We start from the raw sequence: 18,803 nt of genomic DNA, 5'->3' as shown, positions 1-18,803 counted from the left end.
CTGGAACACCTGGGGCCCCACATGCAGCTGACTCTGGCTACCCCTGACACAGGACAAACAAAGCTTCAATAGAGCAGACTTTCCAAGTTTGTGATTACTTCTGCAGAAATGATCTGTATTTTCAGTGCCTTTTACTATAGTTATGCTGGGCCTCTGCTTGATGGAGGATTAGGAAGACAAGTCAAGACATGGTCCCGGGGGCTGGGGTTGTGGCTCAGTGGTAGAGTACTCACTCACCTAGCATGTGAGAAGCACTGAGTTTGATCCTCAGCACCACATAAAAATAAATAAATAAAAATAATAGCAAATGGAGTAATAAAGAAAGAAAGAAAGACAGACATGGTCCCTGCCCTCAAGTAATGGTCAAGCAGAGACGACTAACACAAAGTACCCGGAAAGATGTAAGTGCCATAACAAAGGTATGACAAGGAGCTAAGGAAGGATGCACATAGAAGCAATTCATTCTTTCTAGAAGAGTTAGAGACAGGAAATAAAAATGATATTTAAGTTGGGTTTTACTGGATATGCAGGATTTACAAAATCTATTTTCCCATAGAACTCACTTCTATGTCAAATAATTATCAAAGCATTTTCATGAATAAAGGCAGTTGCCTTCCTAAGAGAAGTTTTTATTCTTTAAAGTTGTTAAAAATAATACAAATTCTTTTGTCTCATCATGCATGAGTCATCTATAATATTGACAACATTCTAAATATTTGTATGTAATGGAACTTATCTGTGAAATAAATTATGCCTGATAAATGTAAGGTAGTATTCTCAAAATCATTTCAGTCATTCAACATTCAAATAAAATAAATATCTATAGGACACTTTGTTAAACTTGTTTTAAAAAAAAAGGTTTATTTGTTACAAAATGTTAAATACTAAAGCTAAAAACATATAAATTCAGGTCAGGCTATATTAAAATACACACATACCCTTCTTTGCAAAATTTGTTAAAGATTGAATTAAACAGATGCTTTAAATAAAATAAAGTACTCTTTCAGGATTTTTTGTCTAATTAATTATACCAATGTAGTGTTGAGTTTGTAAAATTACAGTTGAAAAGTTTTGCTGTCTTGGAAATCAAACTTATCCAATCTTCAGTCTTCTGTTACTACCCAATGTGAAGCTACCATGCTGGCTTGGACAGGGTGAATCTGTTATGATACTGAAAATTCTCTATTACAAATCTAGTCTCCTATACCATGAACATGGAATAGTCAGAAAGTACATAAAGGATTAAATAGGATGAAAACCTGGCCTTGAAACAAAAGGCCTTAGTTCTACTATACAATGTCTTCTCTAAGTAAAATGGTAGGTAAATATACCAAAGCAGAGATCAGCACAAAGCCTACATCCATCTAGAAATAACTTTCAGTTGGGAAAAAACAAAACAAAACAAAAAAACCCTCAAAAACAGCATTCACTTCTCCAAGATAGTTGATAAGTAAAATTTCTTATTATTTTAAATTGAGTGAATTCAAAAGTCTTGACTCTACATTCAATGCATTTAAAAACTAATTTGATTCTATTCTAACTAGCTCTGGACAACTGTGACATCTGACTATCTGGGTAACAGTGGAGGAAGAATTTTCAAAATAAAAACACACACTCGATACCAAGGAGTACCATCTTCTGAATTCAACCCCCACTCAGGCCAAACAGCCTAAAAGAACCAGTTACATTCTATTTAAATGTTAAAAAGTGTTTTTGAGAAAAGACTTTGTTTTGTACTTATATTTTTCAACTTCCTAAAGTTTTTAGAATTTTAAATGCTGTAATTAATATTGATGCGAGACTATGTTTAGAACAAAAGGTTATCACTGCATTTTAAAAATTCATAAAGGTGAATGAATTTCTAGAAATCTGCTATAGTATCTACTCTTTACAATGTTAATCCTAGCCTCATAGGATTAGCCAGTCTTTGATTAACCCACGTGATTAAAATATAAAAAACATAAACTGCATTCCAGTAGTCTTCATCGACACAGTCCAATTAAAATCAGGCTTCTTGGAACATACCTAAAGGGAACTTCTAGTGCTTTCCTCTTTCAGTAATGGCATACATACAAGGGTTAACTGTAAGGAATTCTAATACTATAAGATTGATTAATCAGACCTTTAAGAGGTTGGGAAAAATACATGTATTCTAAAGTCACTGGATATTAACAGAAAGATATAGTCCAATACTAAATTACAGATGACAATAATGTTAACAATAAATAGTAATCTGATTTCCCTCTCCAGATTCATGGACTTCTGATGTCATCATTTCTACATACATATGACAGGGAGAGAGGCTCTAATTCTGTCCTCTGTCACAGGACCATTCTCTCCACACATGACAAGTCTTTGATACATATCCTTTCTTCTAACTTACTGGGTAACCTTGAGGGACAAGATTCATACTACTTACTCCGTATCAAATAGCTTTGCAGTCCTTGGAAAGAATTCAAATGGTTCAAGCCACTGACATTCACATCCTACTCTTAGCAGAAACACACACACACAAAAAAAATTCTTGAGCCTTCATAGCAAATTCTCTAGAAAGCACCTTTTCTTGTGAGCATCTCTTAGAATGTATATTAAAGCCAGGCTACTAGGTCACTCTCACCAACATCCTGATGCTACAGAATCATCGAAGTAACTACCCTTCTGTGATAGAGGCTGCTGTGAGTGTTTTAAAGTTAAGACAACACAACAGTCATTTGCCAACAGAATTGGCAGCAGAGGCCCTCAGTGGTAAGGACTTCCCCAAAGGTGGGAACCTATAAATGTTCTCTTCCCTTGATATCAGAGCCTCTTTTCTTTCAGAGAGAATGATGTTTGAGCCAGAAAACACTGCATTTTTTTCTGTCAGGAAATATCTATAATTTGGGGGGGCACTTCTATGTAGTGAAAACACAGGGCCCTTCTTCAATCATTATAAAGAATATCATGACTGCAGCAGCAGAACACTAAAAAAATGTCAGGCCCTTGTAAGTGGGAAGCCCTTGCCACTAAAGGTCACACACAGACAAAGCTGACCCCAGTTCAGTTTCCTGCCTAATCAGAATCCTAGGGAGGACACAAGGCGATTCAGGTGGATAGTCCAGATGAAAGAATTTTTTTTCATGACGTTGATTCAAACATTGTCACTGCTTTGGAACCAAGTGGCATGTCACTTTCCAAAATTCTCAGAAAGGACTACTTAGTCTTCCCTGATATTTCTCATGGAGAAACAGCTACATTGGGTCTTTGAAAACCCTATATTTTAATAGAGTAATTAATCAGACATGATGAAACTTCTATATTAATCCTAAATGATTTTTTTTTTTAATTTAAACATTTCTTATCCGAGAGGGGTCTTAATATCACTGAAGCAACAGAACATACTGAAGGGGAAACACAGCTGCACAACAGCTTTATATTTTAGGGTGAAGCCTGTTTAGTCTGTGGTATAGTTTGCTCCCTTTTAAGATCACAATAGTTTTTTTCAAAGAGAACTAATGAACACATTAAACTGTATGATAATTTTGTTTTAACGCCCACATTGGTTTCAGTCATAAGAGTTTTACTGGAACCCAGAGGTATCCCATTCTTCATAATAATAAAAAAGTGTACGTATATAAAAGCTACAGGTTACATCACTAAGCAACGGCATTTCCGGGAGTGAATATACTTCCTGTATTCCGCAAGCTGCTTCAAGTACATATTTGATGGCCATCTGTGCTTTTCAACAAAACTGCGTTCTTCCACTGAAATTGTAAGAAAAAGAAGGTGAATGCATTTTATTTTTGATCAAGGTATTAACTATTGACTTCCTATGTAATGAGATCTGAGCTCTGTGATATATACCCCATCTTTTCCTCAAGTCTTCCAAATCATTTAACACAATCCCAGTTAAATCAGTCACTGAATTTATTATGTGATTTTTATAATCATATACATTTCATTCACTGCTTCATCAATATTTGACTATATTACTTTGCTTTTTTTTGTTTGTTTATTTTTTCAATAAAACTTTGGTTTTTCCTGGAGATAACTGGCTCCTCTTTTCTAACTGGTTTTCTTTGTAGTTAACTTGGTCGTTCAAACTCTGTGAAGAGCTCCTGATTGGAGGGATGCCCTGGTGGGAAACAGTCATCAGGCAGTCTACCCACTCCAGTTGTAGCTGCAGGCCAGGGCCCTTCTTGCTTTCCAGGCCTCTCCGCGCCTTGGTGCTGGGTCTGACCGTTCCTCAACTCTAGAGTCTTTACTTTGTTTACCCCCTTCGTTTTGGTGAAGCATAACCTGTATTAGAGTCCTGAAAGTGGGGCATCTGAGAAGTTTTTCTGAGATCTTGCTTGTGATGCAACGTCTTTTGTCTAAGCTCACATGTATGGAGTATGTGGTGTAGTATAGAATACTAGGTTGAAAATTCCCCTCGCAAGATTGAAGATATATTCCACGGCTCTCTACCTTCAAGAGCTTCACTGTCATTCAGACTTACAGTGCTTGGTAGGTGATCTATGTTTTTTCAATCCCAGAAATTGAGTTTTTTGTTTATACTGTTTTTCCACATACTAATGATACACTTTGTACATTTATTTAGCTGAGCACTTAGTAAACCCTTTCAATTGGCTGATTCAGGTCTTTCAGTACTGGGATAACTTCTTGATTTATTTCTTTGGTAATTTCCTCCCACTGGATTCCCCCCCAGCCATGAACTTCTATTTAACATTGAACTTCTAGACTGAGCCTCCAATTAAAAACAAAACTTTCTCTCCTATCTGTCCCTTTACTTTTCTGTCCTATTTTCCAAGAGATTACTTTTATCTTTTAATTATTTTATTTAGTTTATTTTTCATTTTTATATATTTTATACTTTTGCTGTATTTTTAATTTTTAAGAACTTTTTAATTTTTTTAAATACATATACCATAGAATTTGCCATTTTAATTTTAAATACATAGTTCAATTGTATTTAGTATGTTCATGCTATATACAACCAATCTCCAGACTGTTTTCAACTTGTAAAACTAAAACTCTGTACCCATTAAACAACTCCCTATATGTCCCTTTACCCAGGTCCTGGAATATTATTCCAATAATATTATGAATATTATTTCTTTTTTTTCTCTCTCTTTTTTTTTGGTATGGGAGATTGAACCCAAGGGAATTTTACTCCTCCTGAGCTAAATTCCCAGTCTTTTTTATCTTGATATAGGTTCTTGCTAAGTTGTTGGGGTTGGCCTCAAACTTGCAATTCTCCTGCCTCAGCCTCCTTAGTCACTGGGATTACAGGAGTGTACCAGTGCACCCAGGTGAATATTTGTATACAGTTCTAGTTCTACTTTATGAATGCATATCTCTTATTCTTTGAGGACCATGAATTTTAGGGTTTTTAATTATTTTTTCAATTTAGGTTTTCCTTTACTCCTGTGTCTCTGTTCCTTTAAGCACATTCCATTTTTGTTTGTTTCATTTTTAGTACATATTTTTATCAGTGACTGCTCCAAGCATCTTTTGATCCTCAATGATATTTTGGTATTTAAGAATGAGATACTGGAGAGCTGTTTGGAAACCTCTGGGGCATGGGTAAGACTTGGTGACTGGAAGAACACAACACCACATGATTAGAACAAATTTCTCCCAAAGGGCTACATTTGTGCATTTTCCCTCTCAGGTTAGAGAAGGATACTTCCATTTCATGCACAGGGCATGGAGGTCAGGGTGGCAAATACATAAGTTCCAGAATTCTAGAACCTGGATATGGGAAGGAGGCTGGAACCTTATTAAACAATGTATACCCTTTCACATAACCCCCTGCTTCAGCCTAGCTCCTTACTCCTGGTCCCAGGGACACCCAGAATTCATGATTCTAGAATATTTGTTGTTTTAATTCCTCCACAGTAAACTTCCTATTTCCTGTGATGATGCAGCAGCAACTGCCTGTGTGGGAGGTGAGGGTGTGGCAAAAGACTCAACTCATTCCACTGCCGTGGCCCCACGCCTTGTCCTGGCTTCTCAAGCACCTGGTACCTCAAACACACAAGACTTTCTGGGATTCTGTTGGGTGAATCACTCCACTTCTCCATCTGTTCTATAATCTCAACTATTGGAATCTGGATTAACAAGGTCTTGGTTTAGGCTGCAGGACCTGAGTAAACAGAAACAAGCTGGATGTTCAGGAAAACTAGTTCTCTAGGTTCCAGAGACAAGAGATGACAGGTTCAGTTAAGACAGAACACCAGAGAACAGTTATCACCTATGAGTTCTGGCAGCCAGCAAAAACCAAAACAAATATAATATTCAGCTAAATTTAACATGATAAAAATGAATCTATAGCCACCAAGGGTCATATATTCCTAGGAGTTGCTGTTTTCAGAAGAACATAGCACATAAACATCTAATATTTAACAAGCTATTTAACAGAGTTCTGAAGTATCCATGCCTTGATGAGATTTTTTCTAGTTTCACCTTCTGATTTCCAATCACCCTTAAATAAGAAAAATTCTAAATTAAGAGGAAAAAAATTGTAGAATTGTAGAATTTCAACAATAACATGATAACTCCTAAAACTGAAAATGGGCAATTCTACAAGGAAACTAAAGAAATTGTGATAAGAACCCTTTTGAACTTCAGGTGACCATATGAAGCAAGCCAGGTATGAGGCAGAGGGGACAGCTGCCCGCAACACTCTGAAGGACACATTCCTCTCAGTGGCAGCCACTGCCCTGCTCAGGCTGTTGCCCATGGGAAGATGGGCCCAGAGTACCCACATCTTCCATTTTTCAAAGAAGCCAAAAACATGGAATTTTAAAATGCTGACATAACATTAAAATGAAAATTTTAAAATGTGGTTCACATCAAATGCTTTGACAGGCTACATTGAACCCACAGAGTGCCAGTTTGTAAGGCTGATTTGGAGAATTAAATTCTCCCTCATCCAGAGGAGCTTCATGTCTCTGCTGAAGAGGACCACACACCATGGCAGGCTGCTGAACAGGAATAGGCACCTTGGAACAAGTGTGCCCAGGATGCCCCCACAATTCCCACCCACAGAACAGAGACAGCCACTGCGGAGGCTTTAGCCCCTCGCCCTGCCCACTCAGATTATACCCTGCAGTCCTGCTTTTCACTATGCCAGTTACTTATTACAAACTTTATAGGCAATTATATAAGTAATAAAATATAATAAAGTTAATAACATGAAGGATTTATAGAGTACCTTTCTCCCAAGGTTGTGATAGTATGCCACAATGGCATACAACTATACAAAACAGTAAGTAGAGCATAATGTTATTCTTCTTTTACAAATGAAGGTGACTTAAGGTGGCATAGTAACAGTGGCTCTAAAACCAAATGGCAGTTCAGATGAATACTGACTTCTTAAAGAATGACCATGCAAAAATGTCCCTACTAACTGACAGCAAGCAGAAGCATCCTTTACCTTTATGAATGAACTTTGTTTTTCTTGCAAAAAGTAGATACCTAATAATACCAATTGATTTGCTTTGGTTTTATTGTTACTCTACTGTCTTCATAGTTGAGCTCCACGTAAGGGGGCTCCCAATAAGCATGTAATGTTTGTTGACTGGCTGCACACCTCTGTCAAAAACGGACTGGGTGTTCCTTGGTTTCCATAACTACATGAGCACCTGAAGGGAGGCAGGAGATTTTCATGTCTGCTGCCAGCAGAATCTTTTTTGACTAACTAAAATTTTAAGCAGAACTGTAAGGTGTAAAACAGAAGTGGAATAAACCAGAAGGAGGAAGGGAAGAGTCCAGAACTATAGATTTTAGCCTTCCCTTCTTCTCCTTATTCCTTCCCCTGTTCTTTGCCTCATTCACTGCATGCTTTCTGCAATTTGTCCCATAAGACCTTCAGGCATCTCCATGGAGAGCTCTTTGTCCAGAGCTTAAAAGTACTTGACCGAGTATACTGTCATTTACCTTTTCAGCTCAATTTTTCCTTGACTCTATGCTAAGTGATAATGTGAGCAAACCATTGAATCCAGCTGACTGATGAGTCTATCTCTTCTGACAACTATTTTCTTTTTCCTTCCTCTGACACAGTACTAGGAAACTCACCTTTACCTGGTTTTACACTTTGTAATTTAATTTAGAAATCACAGTATGTACACTTTCTTTCATTTTAAAAATTATATATATATATATATTTTTTTTTTTTAGTTGTTGATGGACCTTTATTTTTATTCACATGCAGTGCTGAGAAACCAGTGCCTCACACCGTGCTAGACAAGCGCTCCACCACTGAGCCACAACCCCAGCCCCACATTATGTACACTTTCTGCTCAGTAAGTTTCTTAACACTTTGAATCAACAACAAAAATGTTATTTCAAAGTATTATGAGGGTCCTGCATATATATACTTAATGACTATAGATATCTAGTACAATAAAACTATATATCATAAATAATAAGCAATAAATTCCCTTTTAAGAAAAAAATTAAATGTATTGCTTAAATTTTGCTTCTGACTTACTTAGGTAGTTAAAACTAAGATCTCAGGTATCACAACCAAATGCCACCTGAGGACATGTTTCACCACCTTCTCTATTTCAGAAAAAAAAATGCATTTAAAAATGAATGGAGCTATGAAATAATCATTAGAAAACTTCTTGTGTAACACAGGTCAAGCTGCTTATGTAACACAGGTGATTACAAATTAAGAAGTCCTCAATTACCACCCTGAACAATTTAAAAGGAATGTAGTATACTGACTCTTCTTATTGTGTTAAAACCTTTTTTTCTTTTTTTTTCAAATTATGTCTCATATCTAACAAAAAAAAAAAATGAAGTTTTCTTTGCAAGGCATAAATTGGCGATCTACCTGAAAGATCCTGAAATTCAGGCTTTTGACTGAAGATGAGGTAGTTAGTGGCAATGAAATGAAGCAGCCAGGTTGAAAGGCAATCAGAGTGGTGGAACTGCAAGAAAAATGAAAAAGAAACAACATTGTATATCACACCCTTCGATCAGGATGACAACTAGATACAGATAGTGGCCTGGGAGGAACCAGAGAGTCCATATCCACGAGTAAGTGCCTATGCATGATGCAGCCTTCAGGCTGCTGTGACAGCAGAAAGGAAAGTGGACCATTATTAACAAATAACAATGAAGTTACATCATTCAATGAAGAAGTTGAATCAATAGTGAATAATAAGCTACTGCTGCTGTGGTGGCCAAACATCTACAGTAGAGGTATGGCTGTGCCTGTGGTTAACCAAGACTATTAGAGGTTCTTGAGGTTTTTTAATTTTTTTTTTCTTTTTTGGGTACTGGGGATTGAACCCAGGGCCTCACACATGCTAGGTGGTGTAGGTGGTGAGCACTCTACCGTTGAGCTACACCCCCAGCCCTTTTGCTTTTTTTTTTTTTTCCTTCCTCATTTTGAGACAGAGTCTCTCTAATTTCCCAGGCTGGTCTTGAACCTGTGATCCTGCCTCAACTTCCAAGTGGCTGCAATTACAGACATGTAGCAACAGGTACAACTTAATTTAAAGTTTTAACTAAGGTCATGGACTTCACTAACTGCACTTGTGTCTGTGGAGCAGAAGATTACGGTGAGCAATATCCAAACAGGTTCATCTGAAGAACAAACCAAAAACTACTCTGAAGAGGAAATTAGCCTAAGGGCATAGGTTTCCACGTGTAAACATTCCTATGAGAAAGTTATACCTGAATAGTTGCTTTTATGGGTATATTGCTATACTGAGCAGGATTTCTTACTCAATTCTCCTCATTTCAACAGCTGCAAATAGAGTGAACTTCTGAGCAACCTGGTCATTGACATCATCACCATGGTGCAAACCTAGTGATAGTCCCTGGTCCATCCAACCACCAATTTGGATTATAGTAAATTGTTGATGGGTAACTTTATTATTATCATTATCATTATTATTATTATTTTGGTACAATATGCAAAGACTTATCATTTTAACCATCTTTAAGTGTAAAAAAGTACCTTCACATGACTGTGCAACCAGTACCACTATCTATTTCCAGAACTGTTTATCAACCCAAACTGAAACCCTGTACCCACTAAACAATAATTCCTCTTAACCCCATATGCCCAGGACCTGTTAACCACTATTCTATTTTATGTCACTATAAATTTGACTATTCTAGGTGTCTCATATAAGTAGAATCATTCAATATTTGTCCTTTACATTCTGGCTTATTTCACTTGCATAATGTCTTCCAAGTTTCATCCATGTTGTGGTATATATCAAAATTGTATTTCCTTTTAAGGCTGAATAATATTCCACTGTATATACATACATACATATATATGTACATACACACGTATATGTATGTACGTATATATATAAAATACATTTGTTTATATATAAATACATGTACACACACACACACACACACACACACACACTACATTTTGTTTATCCTTTTATCATCAGATGGACATTAAGGTTGTTTCCACCTTTAAGTTAATTATGGCTCTTCTAACAATATTCAAAAATGTTAAATAAGCAGTAAGTCATGCTAAATCAAAACAGTTATAATATCAAATCCTAAGAAGGAAACTCAAGAATGAGAACTTTTAAACATTGCTGGATATGGTGGCACATATCTACAATCCCACCTATTTGGGAGGTTAAGGCAGGAAGACCACAGCTTCTAGGCCAGCCTAGGCAACTTAGACCCTGTCTTAAAATAAAAAGTAAAAATGGGAGGGTGGGCAACTAGCAATGTAGCACAGTGGTAGAGTGCCCGTGTTCAATACCCAGTTCTGCAAGGAAAAAAAAAAAAGTATATAGTGCATTCTGACATACAAATTCACAAGTCCCTCTTATTTGTAGTACATGGAAGCAGAATTTTCAATTGGAAGGAAGTTTATAGCTCGTCTCATCAATCCCACATCACATTTTTCCCCTATCTTTCAGTAAATGAATGTGACTAATCTCAGGGGAACAGAATAAGAACCTGTACACTACTTTAACAGAAGCCACCATCACTATTAAATGATTAACCCAGAGCAGATAACCTATCACCAGAAGGTCTGGACATTGCCTAAGGGCTGTGACTTTGAAAGAGAAGGGAGATCACAGAGATGCACAACTAACTACAAAGACATAACTTCAAATGCAGATTTTTATTTTTGAACAAGATGTAAGACACCATCACCATGAGAGCTTGACAAGAAATGAAACACATATCATTGTAAAAATTAGGTTTTTCAAAAAGTATTTGCTAACATACAATAGTAGGTTCAAACTGAAATATGCAAAAGAACAAAAGAGAAAGGCATTAAAAATATATAAACCAAACGCAAGAGCTTAAGAGCTGTATAAAGACTACAAAGAAGGCTCCCAGGAACTCACAAAAAAGGTCAGAAAGAAAGCCTGTAGACACAGGTGGTCAAATATTAACATATATAAGAAGATGAATTTAAATGTTAATATGAGACTAAATGCAATTTCATAGGAATTGAAGTATAGACACACGGGGCTTGAATGGGTGTAGAGATAAAGAATCTTTACATCAGTCTGAAGAAATTGATATGATTGGGGGTAATAAGCATCTCTCTGTTATGAGATGACATATATAATGCAACAACTTGATGGACATATAGGAACCTGAAGATAGAATCATGGCAGAGAATTGAGAGAGGCTAGGGGAGAGTGGAAACAGAAATGAGAGAATACCCAAACTGCTCATCTATAAAAGACATAGAAGATGCTTTCCTGATATGTGATACAAAACTGGCAGGGATGAGAAAAAACCGACTGGAAGTTTTAATTATTCAGAAAGCTACTAGGGAATCTAGTAGCAAATGTTTACCAAATTCAGACTATCAGGATGAACTGACGGGTGAAATGGAACATGAAACTAGGAACTTCAAGGAGAAACCTGTGTGTCAGTCAGCTTTACATACTATAACATATACATACCTGGGATAATAGACTTATAAAGAGAAAAAGTTTACTTTGGCTTACAGTTTTAGGGGTTTCAATCCATGATTGGTTGGCCCCATTGCTCTGTGGGCTGTGGCAGCACATCATGGCAGGAGGGCCCAGCACAGGAAAACCACTTACCTCATGACTAGGAAGTGAAAGAGAGTAAGAGGACGGGAGTGAGATTTCCACAATCCCCTTTGAGGACAATGCTCCCAGGAACCTGAAGACCTTCTACGAGGCTCCACCTCTTAAATTGTCCACCATCTCCCAACAGTGCCAAGCTGAGGACCAATCTTTCAACACATGGGCCTTGGAGGGACCCTCAAGATCCAAAGTATAGGACTTGGGAAAAATTTTTTTCTGTTATCTGGAATTCATAATCACCTAATTAGGGACCCCAGGAAGAGAACAAAGGAAAATTGGTAAATTTAAGCTTAAACTTAGTATATAAAAAAAAGTTTCCAGAAACAAATAATAAAATTCAAAAAGAACTGTTATATTAGACTTCTTAAATTTGTGGGGGGAAAGCAGATAAGGATAATAACACAGTGAGAAACCACAGGATCGGGGGGAAAACAGCTCATGAAGAATACTTGATGAGAACCAAGAATGTATGGGGTAAGGGGGACATCTAAAGAAATCACTGTGACCACACAGGAAGCTTTCTTACACATAAACTATTTAAAGACAAGGAAAAGAAGCTTGTGTCCATTTTTTTTTTTTATACCTATGACAGACTTGTTAGAACAGCATGAAAATGATACATCAAAAACGAACTGAGGTTGTGGAATAAGAAAAATTTTAAAGTAAAATTTAAGGGAAACTATGTAATTATCTCAAGTTCAATGTAAATAGATTGCAGAGTCAGATGAGGATTCATTTTTTAAATCTGTTTTTATCCCTAATATATGATCCTAAGATTTGATTATGCAACAAATGAAGTTCAAAAAAGAAGACAGTAAAAATACTCCAAAGCTTTAAATGAATTCCCTTCTATGCCCAGAAATACACAGGTTGATTAATGAGTTCACCTCAGCCTGGAGGCAAGCTTTGTGTGGTCACAGAGTTCTGTCCTTTGCCCCATCATGTGGATGAAGACGAAGTTGTCATTTTGTTTTTTAAACCCTGGATGTCAGAGTTGTTAGAGATAGATAATATGCTGTATGCCAGATAATATTTTAAGAAATCCTAACAGTCAGCAGTGATGGGTCAAAGATATTCCTTTGAAGATTCCTCAGAAAACTTGGAATGGAACCACCATTTGACCCAATTATCCCACTCCTTAGGTATATATCCAAAGGACTTAAAATCAGCATACCACAGAGATGCAGTCACATCAATGTTTATAGCAGCTCAATTCACAATAGCTAAACTATGGAACCAACCTAGGTGCCCTTCAACAGATGAATGGATAAAGAAATTGTTGTATATGTACACAATGGAATATTACTTAGCCTTAAAGAAAAATGAAATTATGGCATTTGCCAGTAAATGGATGGAGCTGGAGAATATCATGCTAAGTGAAATAAGCTAATCCCAAAGAGCTAGAGGCAGAATGTTTTCTCTGATATGAGAATGCTGACTCAATAAGGGGGGTGGGTAGGGAAGAATAGAGGTACTGTGGATTAGACAGAGGGAAGTGAAAGTGGGGAGGGCATGGGGGTAGGAATGATAGTAGAACGAATCAAACATTATTACCCTATGTGCATATATGATCACATGACTGGTGTAATTCTATATCATGTACAACCAGAAGAATGAGAAGTTATACGCTTTATATATGATGTGTCAAAGTGCATTGTACTGTAATATATAACTAATTAGAACAAATTAAAAAATAATAATTAAAAAAAAGATATTCCTTTGAAAAAGACTAGAGGGTTCATACCACTTCAGCAATATTGATGGTGAATCCCAACCCTCAAGTCCTAATCTGCCTTAGGCAGTGGATGGAATGGCAGAGTACCATTGAGATAACCCAACCTTTGCTCTCTGGAATAAAAGAGAATGGGAATGAGGAGATGACAGACTTTTGACTGGGAGCACACCAGGATGGGGCTTGGGAGGTCGATTTCAACATAGCAATTCAAGTTTATTTACAGATACTGGCCCAGTCCTTTGTCAGATTCATATTCTGGGGTTTCATAACTACAGTTATTCACAGTTATTTTAATTGTGTAAACTCCATCTGTTCCCTAGAATTAGTTGCAATACAATTCTTAAAAATAAAGTAGTCCTAGTCAGGTACAATAGTGAATGCCTCTAATCCCAGAATTTAGGAGACTGAGGCAGGAGGATTGCAAGTTCAAGGCCAGCCTGGGCAACTCAGCCAAGCTCTGTCTCCAAATAAAAATTAAAAAGTGGCGGGGATGTAGCTCAGTGGTAAAGTGCCCCTAAGTTCAATCCCCTGTTCCACAAAAAATAAACAGAAAATAAAAATAAAAAGCTTAGAAGAGGCCCAGAATAAGCATGTCATACTAAAGTAGTTTTCAATCTCAAACTGTTTTTTTAACTATATTCCTAATATAGTGAGCCATACCAATAAAGTCATTTCATAAGAATTAATGAAGTACACCCATATCTCCTACATACAACTGAACTTCAAAGTATTCCAATAAGAATGCATGAATGAATAATTAAACCAGTTAGGTTAACCATGTCACTGTCCTTTCAGAAACTCTAAGATGTGATCCTTTTGGGGAAATACAATGAAAATCCTACCTCCTATAATGCCTATGTGACATAGTACAACACCACAATCAAATGACTCCACTCAGGGCCATCACTGAAAAAGAATTCCATATGCATAAATTCCACCACCTTAGAAAGGGATCAAGCAAAACCCTAATGATTCAAAGTTACTTAGCCACAGAAACTGTTGCGGAGGCACTTTAGCCTCATTTAGCCAAACTTCCAAACTAAGACTAGTATTAATATATCTCTTAAAAACAGAAAGTTTAAAAGAGTAGCATAGTTTTATATAATTTTTAAAAAATCAAAAAATATCAGACACATAGGGCCTATTACCTTGGCCTTTTTGAGCAGATCGACTATATCGAGATTCATGGAGGCTAGCTCCCTGCTTGGCATGCTCTGCAGCTGTGTGATGATGAACAGCTCACAGATGTGCTGCAGTCTGGAGACCTGGTACATCTCGGCACAGATCAGGAGACACATGGCCTGGAAAATGCCAGCTGACGAGAGAAGGGCAACAAGAGGAAACAGGTGATAAAACCTCTGCTTTTACACTCTAACACACACACACACACACACACACACACACACACACACACACACAGAGAGAGAACGTGCTGATGGTATCATCCAGTGTGGACAAGAACACCAAGGAAAAGCCTTAAGGTATCAGCACTCTAAACCATTTCATAAAGAATCCACTTCAGCTGTCACACCCAGGGAGGAATCCAGAGCAGACAACTTCTAACTGCCCTAAAGTATCCACCCAGAGCTATCAGGCCAATCTTTCTGTTAGCACATTTTCTTTCTTGGTTCTAGTCCCCTGCCTTGGTTGCTTTTACTGTGGTAAAACAGACATAACATAAAATTTGCCATTTTAGTCATTTTTGAGCACACAGCTGAGGGATAAGGAGTGCCTTCCTGGTGCTGTGCACCTGGCACCACCATCTCCAGAACTTTTTTTATCTTCCCCAAATGAAGTTCTGCACCCATTAAACAATAACTTCCCATTTCTCCTTCCCTCTCGCTCTGGAAACCACCAGTTTGTTTGTTTGTTGTTTTAAGCACTTCTCTATGAGTCTGATTTTTCATATAATTCTTTCTTATTCCTCCTTCAATTCTTTATGTTCCTTCACAGTTGTGGAACCAAGAACACAGTGCATGGTGAACATGTAACACAATGAACAGCCTAACGGTGCGATTTTCCCAATGTCTATGTTCTAATGTTTGGTTTACCTCTTTGTTCATTCTGATCCTTTAACCCCTTTTTAAAGTGCTTTGTCTTGTAGTTACTATTGCTTTTCTGAGCATTTTTCTATTTAGCAAAATGAGGCCTAATGTTAGCAGTTTCAATTAAAGCAGTTTCATCTAAAGAGATGATTGATCACATGCACAAGTCCCTGAGTTCAAACCCCCGCACCAAAAATAAATAAGGAGATGATGCCTGAGACACCAAATTTTACTATTACTTCAAATCTGGTCAATTTTTAAATTTAATATGTTAAATTGCCATTATTGAAATAATAATCTGTAACATTTATTTCCAATAAGAACCAGTACTTTAACTTTTATTAGGCAAAAGGATAAGCTGATTTTTAACTCTGATAGTAACAACTAGCTCCAAAATACTCCATGCGTATCTGCAAGACCAAAACTAATTCAATTAAAAAGTTATTTTTCTTTTCTGAAATTTCTAAAATATTCCAGTAGAAGCTCATTACATTTAAAATAGTTCCATGACAAATGCAGGAAATTTTCCTACTCTAAAAATTAAAGGAGAGAACCTTAAAGAGAAATGTGGTCTGAGATGTATGTTTTGTATATTTGCTAGGGTGCCTGCCCAGGTTTTGTAATAAAGGTCTGTCTCTTGAACTATATGGGGCCTGTTCTAGCTGTGTTTGTGGCAGGAGCCACCTGGTGGCCAAAGGCTGAAGAACATCAAAGGGGCTTCCAGGCCTGCATCACAAAGCTCTAGGGCTTAGAAAGGATTTTGCTTTTTCCAAGGTGTCTCCAGTTAGAGAAAATCTGCAAGATGTGTTCCAACCTACAGCTGCCACAGATGGTTAGTTCCTGGTCAAAGACAGTCCCTGGTCAGTAAAATTGTAAATAAATTCTGCAGATCACTGGGTATCCTAAACATCTTGGGAAGTTTTCAGAGAAGTCAGTTTTATGATAGGCTAACTCTAGAAGTTGGAAGGCACCTTTTAAAAAAAATCCCACATCCTCTGGGTCAGACACCAGGCATCTCAGAATATCAAAAGTCTTCAAAAATACCTCAATCAGAAGTCAGAGCCATAAAAGCAGTCACCCAACCCTCTTCTTTGTGTGGAAGAGATAATGCTCCAAGGAGCCCTCTGCTCCAATCTCTAGAATCAGAATGGTCATTGAGTACCCCAAACACCTCCATTTCTGGGTTTCTACAGGGATCACCACACTGTTGGAGCTGGCTGGGATCTGTGAATTTATGTCAGAGGCTGAGAGCCCATAAAAGGATTTCAATCATTGATTTTCCACTTGAACTAAATGAAGACTCATTGTTGTCCCAACAACACCTCCAACTGTTTAGTACATGCCATGATGCCAACTGTGACAGATCTTAACCAAAAACAGGTTTCAAAGAATGCAATTTACCAAAATGGGTGACACAGAAAAAATATTGTTATTATTTAGCATGTATATTGCTCACCTGGGCAACAGGAGTCTGTGTATAGGTATTCTAAAAATGACAAGAAAGTCTCTTTGGAAACACCATAAACTGGAATCAGGACACTCTTTGCTTCCATGTAATTACCATTAAACATGGCTGCCATCACTTCACAACGGGCCACCAGGATGGCCCTATGGGCTGGCACTGTTGTACCTGGAAGGTGCAAAAGAAAGACAAAGTCAAGTAAGGTAAATTTAATGAGTAACTACACTAGCAATTTCTTTCTAAAGTGCCATTGCATACCATCAGCTAAACTAATACACAAAAACCCAATTTGGGGGATGATAACCACTTATTACTCCAGAGATTTTAGTTTGAAGTTGAATGATAAAGAGAGTTCAAATGTTGACCTTGAAAGCAACAATTTTCAAATCAGGTAACCATCTGTTATTTAATTTATATTTCCTAAACACAGAAACACTGAAAAGTCTTTTTGCTTTATTTTTAAAATTAAATGTTTATCCTTTCTGATTGTCTCAAAGTAACACTTCCCCTGGACAGAGGATTTGGAGATGTTTCTCCAAGAAAACAACCCCTATGACCCTTCCTGGCCAAACTCACAGGATAGTCTGGACCAGGTTTCACCAAATCAGAAATAGGAAACTGCAACAAGCACACCACGAATAGTCCATACCTCACAGCGGGAATGGCAAGAGAAATCTCTAAGGGAGCCAGGAGACCATTTCCAACCTTACAAAAAGTTTGAAAAGGGTTGACCTTGGCCCTGCCTCTCCCCAGCATATCACCTCCCCAAACAATTACTCTTTTCCATGAGAACAATGCATTCTTCCGGAGGAACTAGGCCTTTGAATTTAAAGGTCCCCTCAGCCCACGCAAAAGATCCACTAAATTAAACTGACTCTCATGGGAGAGTTTGCTCAGTTCTCTAGGTTTTGTTCCGCCACCCAAAGGCAGTTTCACATGGGGCATAGGTGATCTGGGAATCAGCCTTCAGTCTGACCTACATCAGTTCCACAGATCACTGCTGAGTTCCCACCACGTGCCAATCATTGTGTCTGGAATTGAAGATACAAAGGTGAGGAGGTCAAAGCTACCATGCTTTGGAGCAGGAGTTTTAGTGGGGAACACCATGGCAGAGGCATGACAAAGCAGTTCCTTTCCAGAAAGTTAACTCTAGGAGTCAAACTACTCTGCCCAAGAATTTATACCCATCCCTAAAATCTCACACTTATGAGGGGTACATATTCTTCTCAAAAATATTTTAACTATTGGGTTATCTCCTTTACATCCACGCCAAACCTGTCCTGACACAGAGGAAGAGCTCCATCTAAACCCAGTGTCTTTCTCTAAAGCCAATAATTCCTCGGGATCTACAAGGTGTCCCTGATGTTGCCAGCTGTGCCCAATGCTTGGCACTGTGGTCTATGCAGTCATATCTCCCCCACTAGGAGCAAGGAAGGAGCTCCGGGGACTCCAATAAACACTACCTACCAGCAGGCCTCCTCCTCTGCCACAACCTTCCTAGCCTCCAT

At 37.7% G+C, this 18,803-nt stretch overlaps 1 protein-coding gene across 2 annotated transcripts in view; it reads right to left on the bottom strand.

The window, feature by feature from the left end:
* Nucleotides 1-3,243: 3,243 nt before the first annotated feature.
* Rhobtb3 (Rho related BTB domain containing 3) overlaps nt 3,244-18,803 on the bottom strand; it is a 56,203-nt gene continuing 40,643 nt past the window's right edge. For both annotated transcript variants that reach the window (XM_047555545.1, XM_047555543.1), the window contains 4 exons: nt 17,290-17,463; nt 14,937-15,103; nt 8,822-8,918; nt 3,244-3,740 (listed from right to left, as the gene is read on the bottom strand). In XM_047555545.1, the coding sequence (XP_047411501.1) occupies nt 3,625-3,740; nt 8,822-8,918; nt 14,937-15,103; nt 17,290-17,463 (554 nt within the window). In that variant the 3' untranslated portion in view covers nt 3,244-3,624. The remainder of the gene's footprint in view (nt 3,741-8,821; nt 8,919-14,936; nt 15,104-17,289; nt 17,464-18,803) is intronic.

Source organism: Sciurus carolinensis, chromosome 6, assembly GCF_902686445.1.
Source record: "Sciurus carolinensis chromosome 6, mSciCar1.2, whole genome shotgun sequence".
Taxonomy (NCBI): Eukaryota; Metazoa; Chordata; class Mammalia; order Rodentia; family Sciuridae; genus Sciurus; species Sciurus carolinensis.
This window is presented reverse-complemented; position numbering and strand designations above follow the sequence as displayed.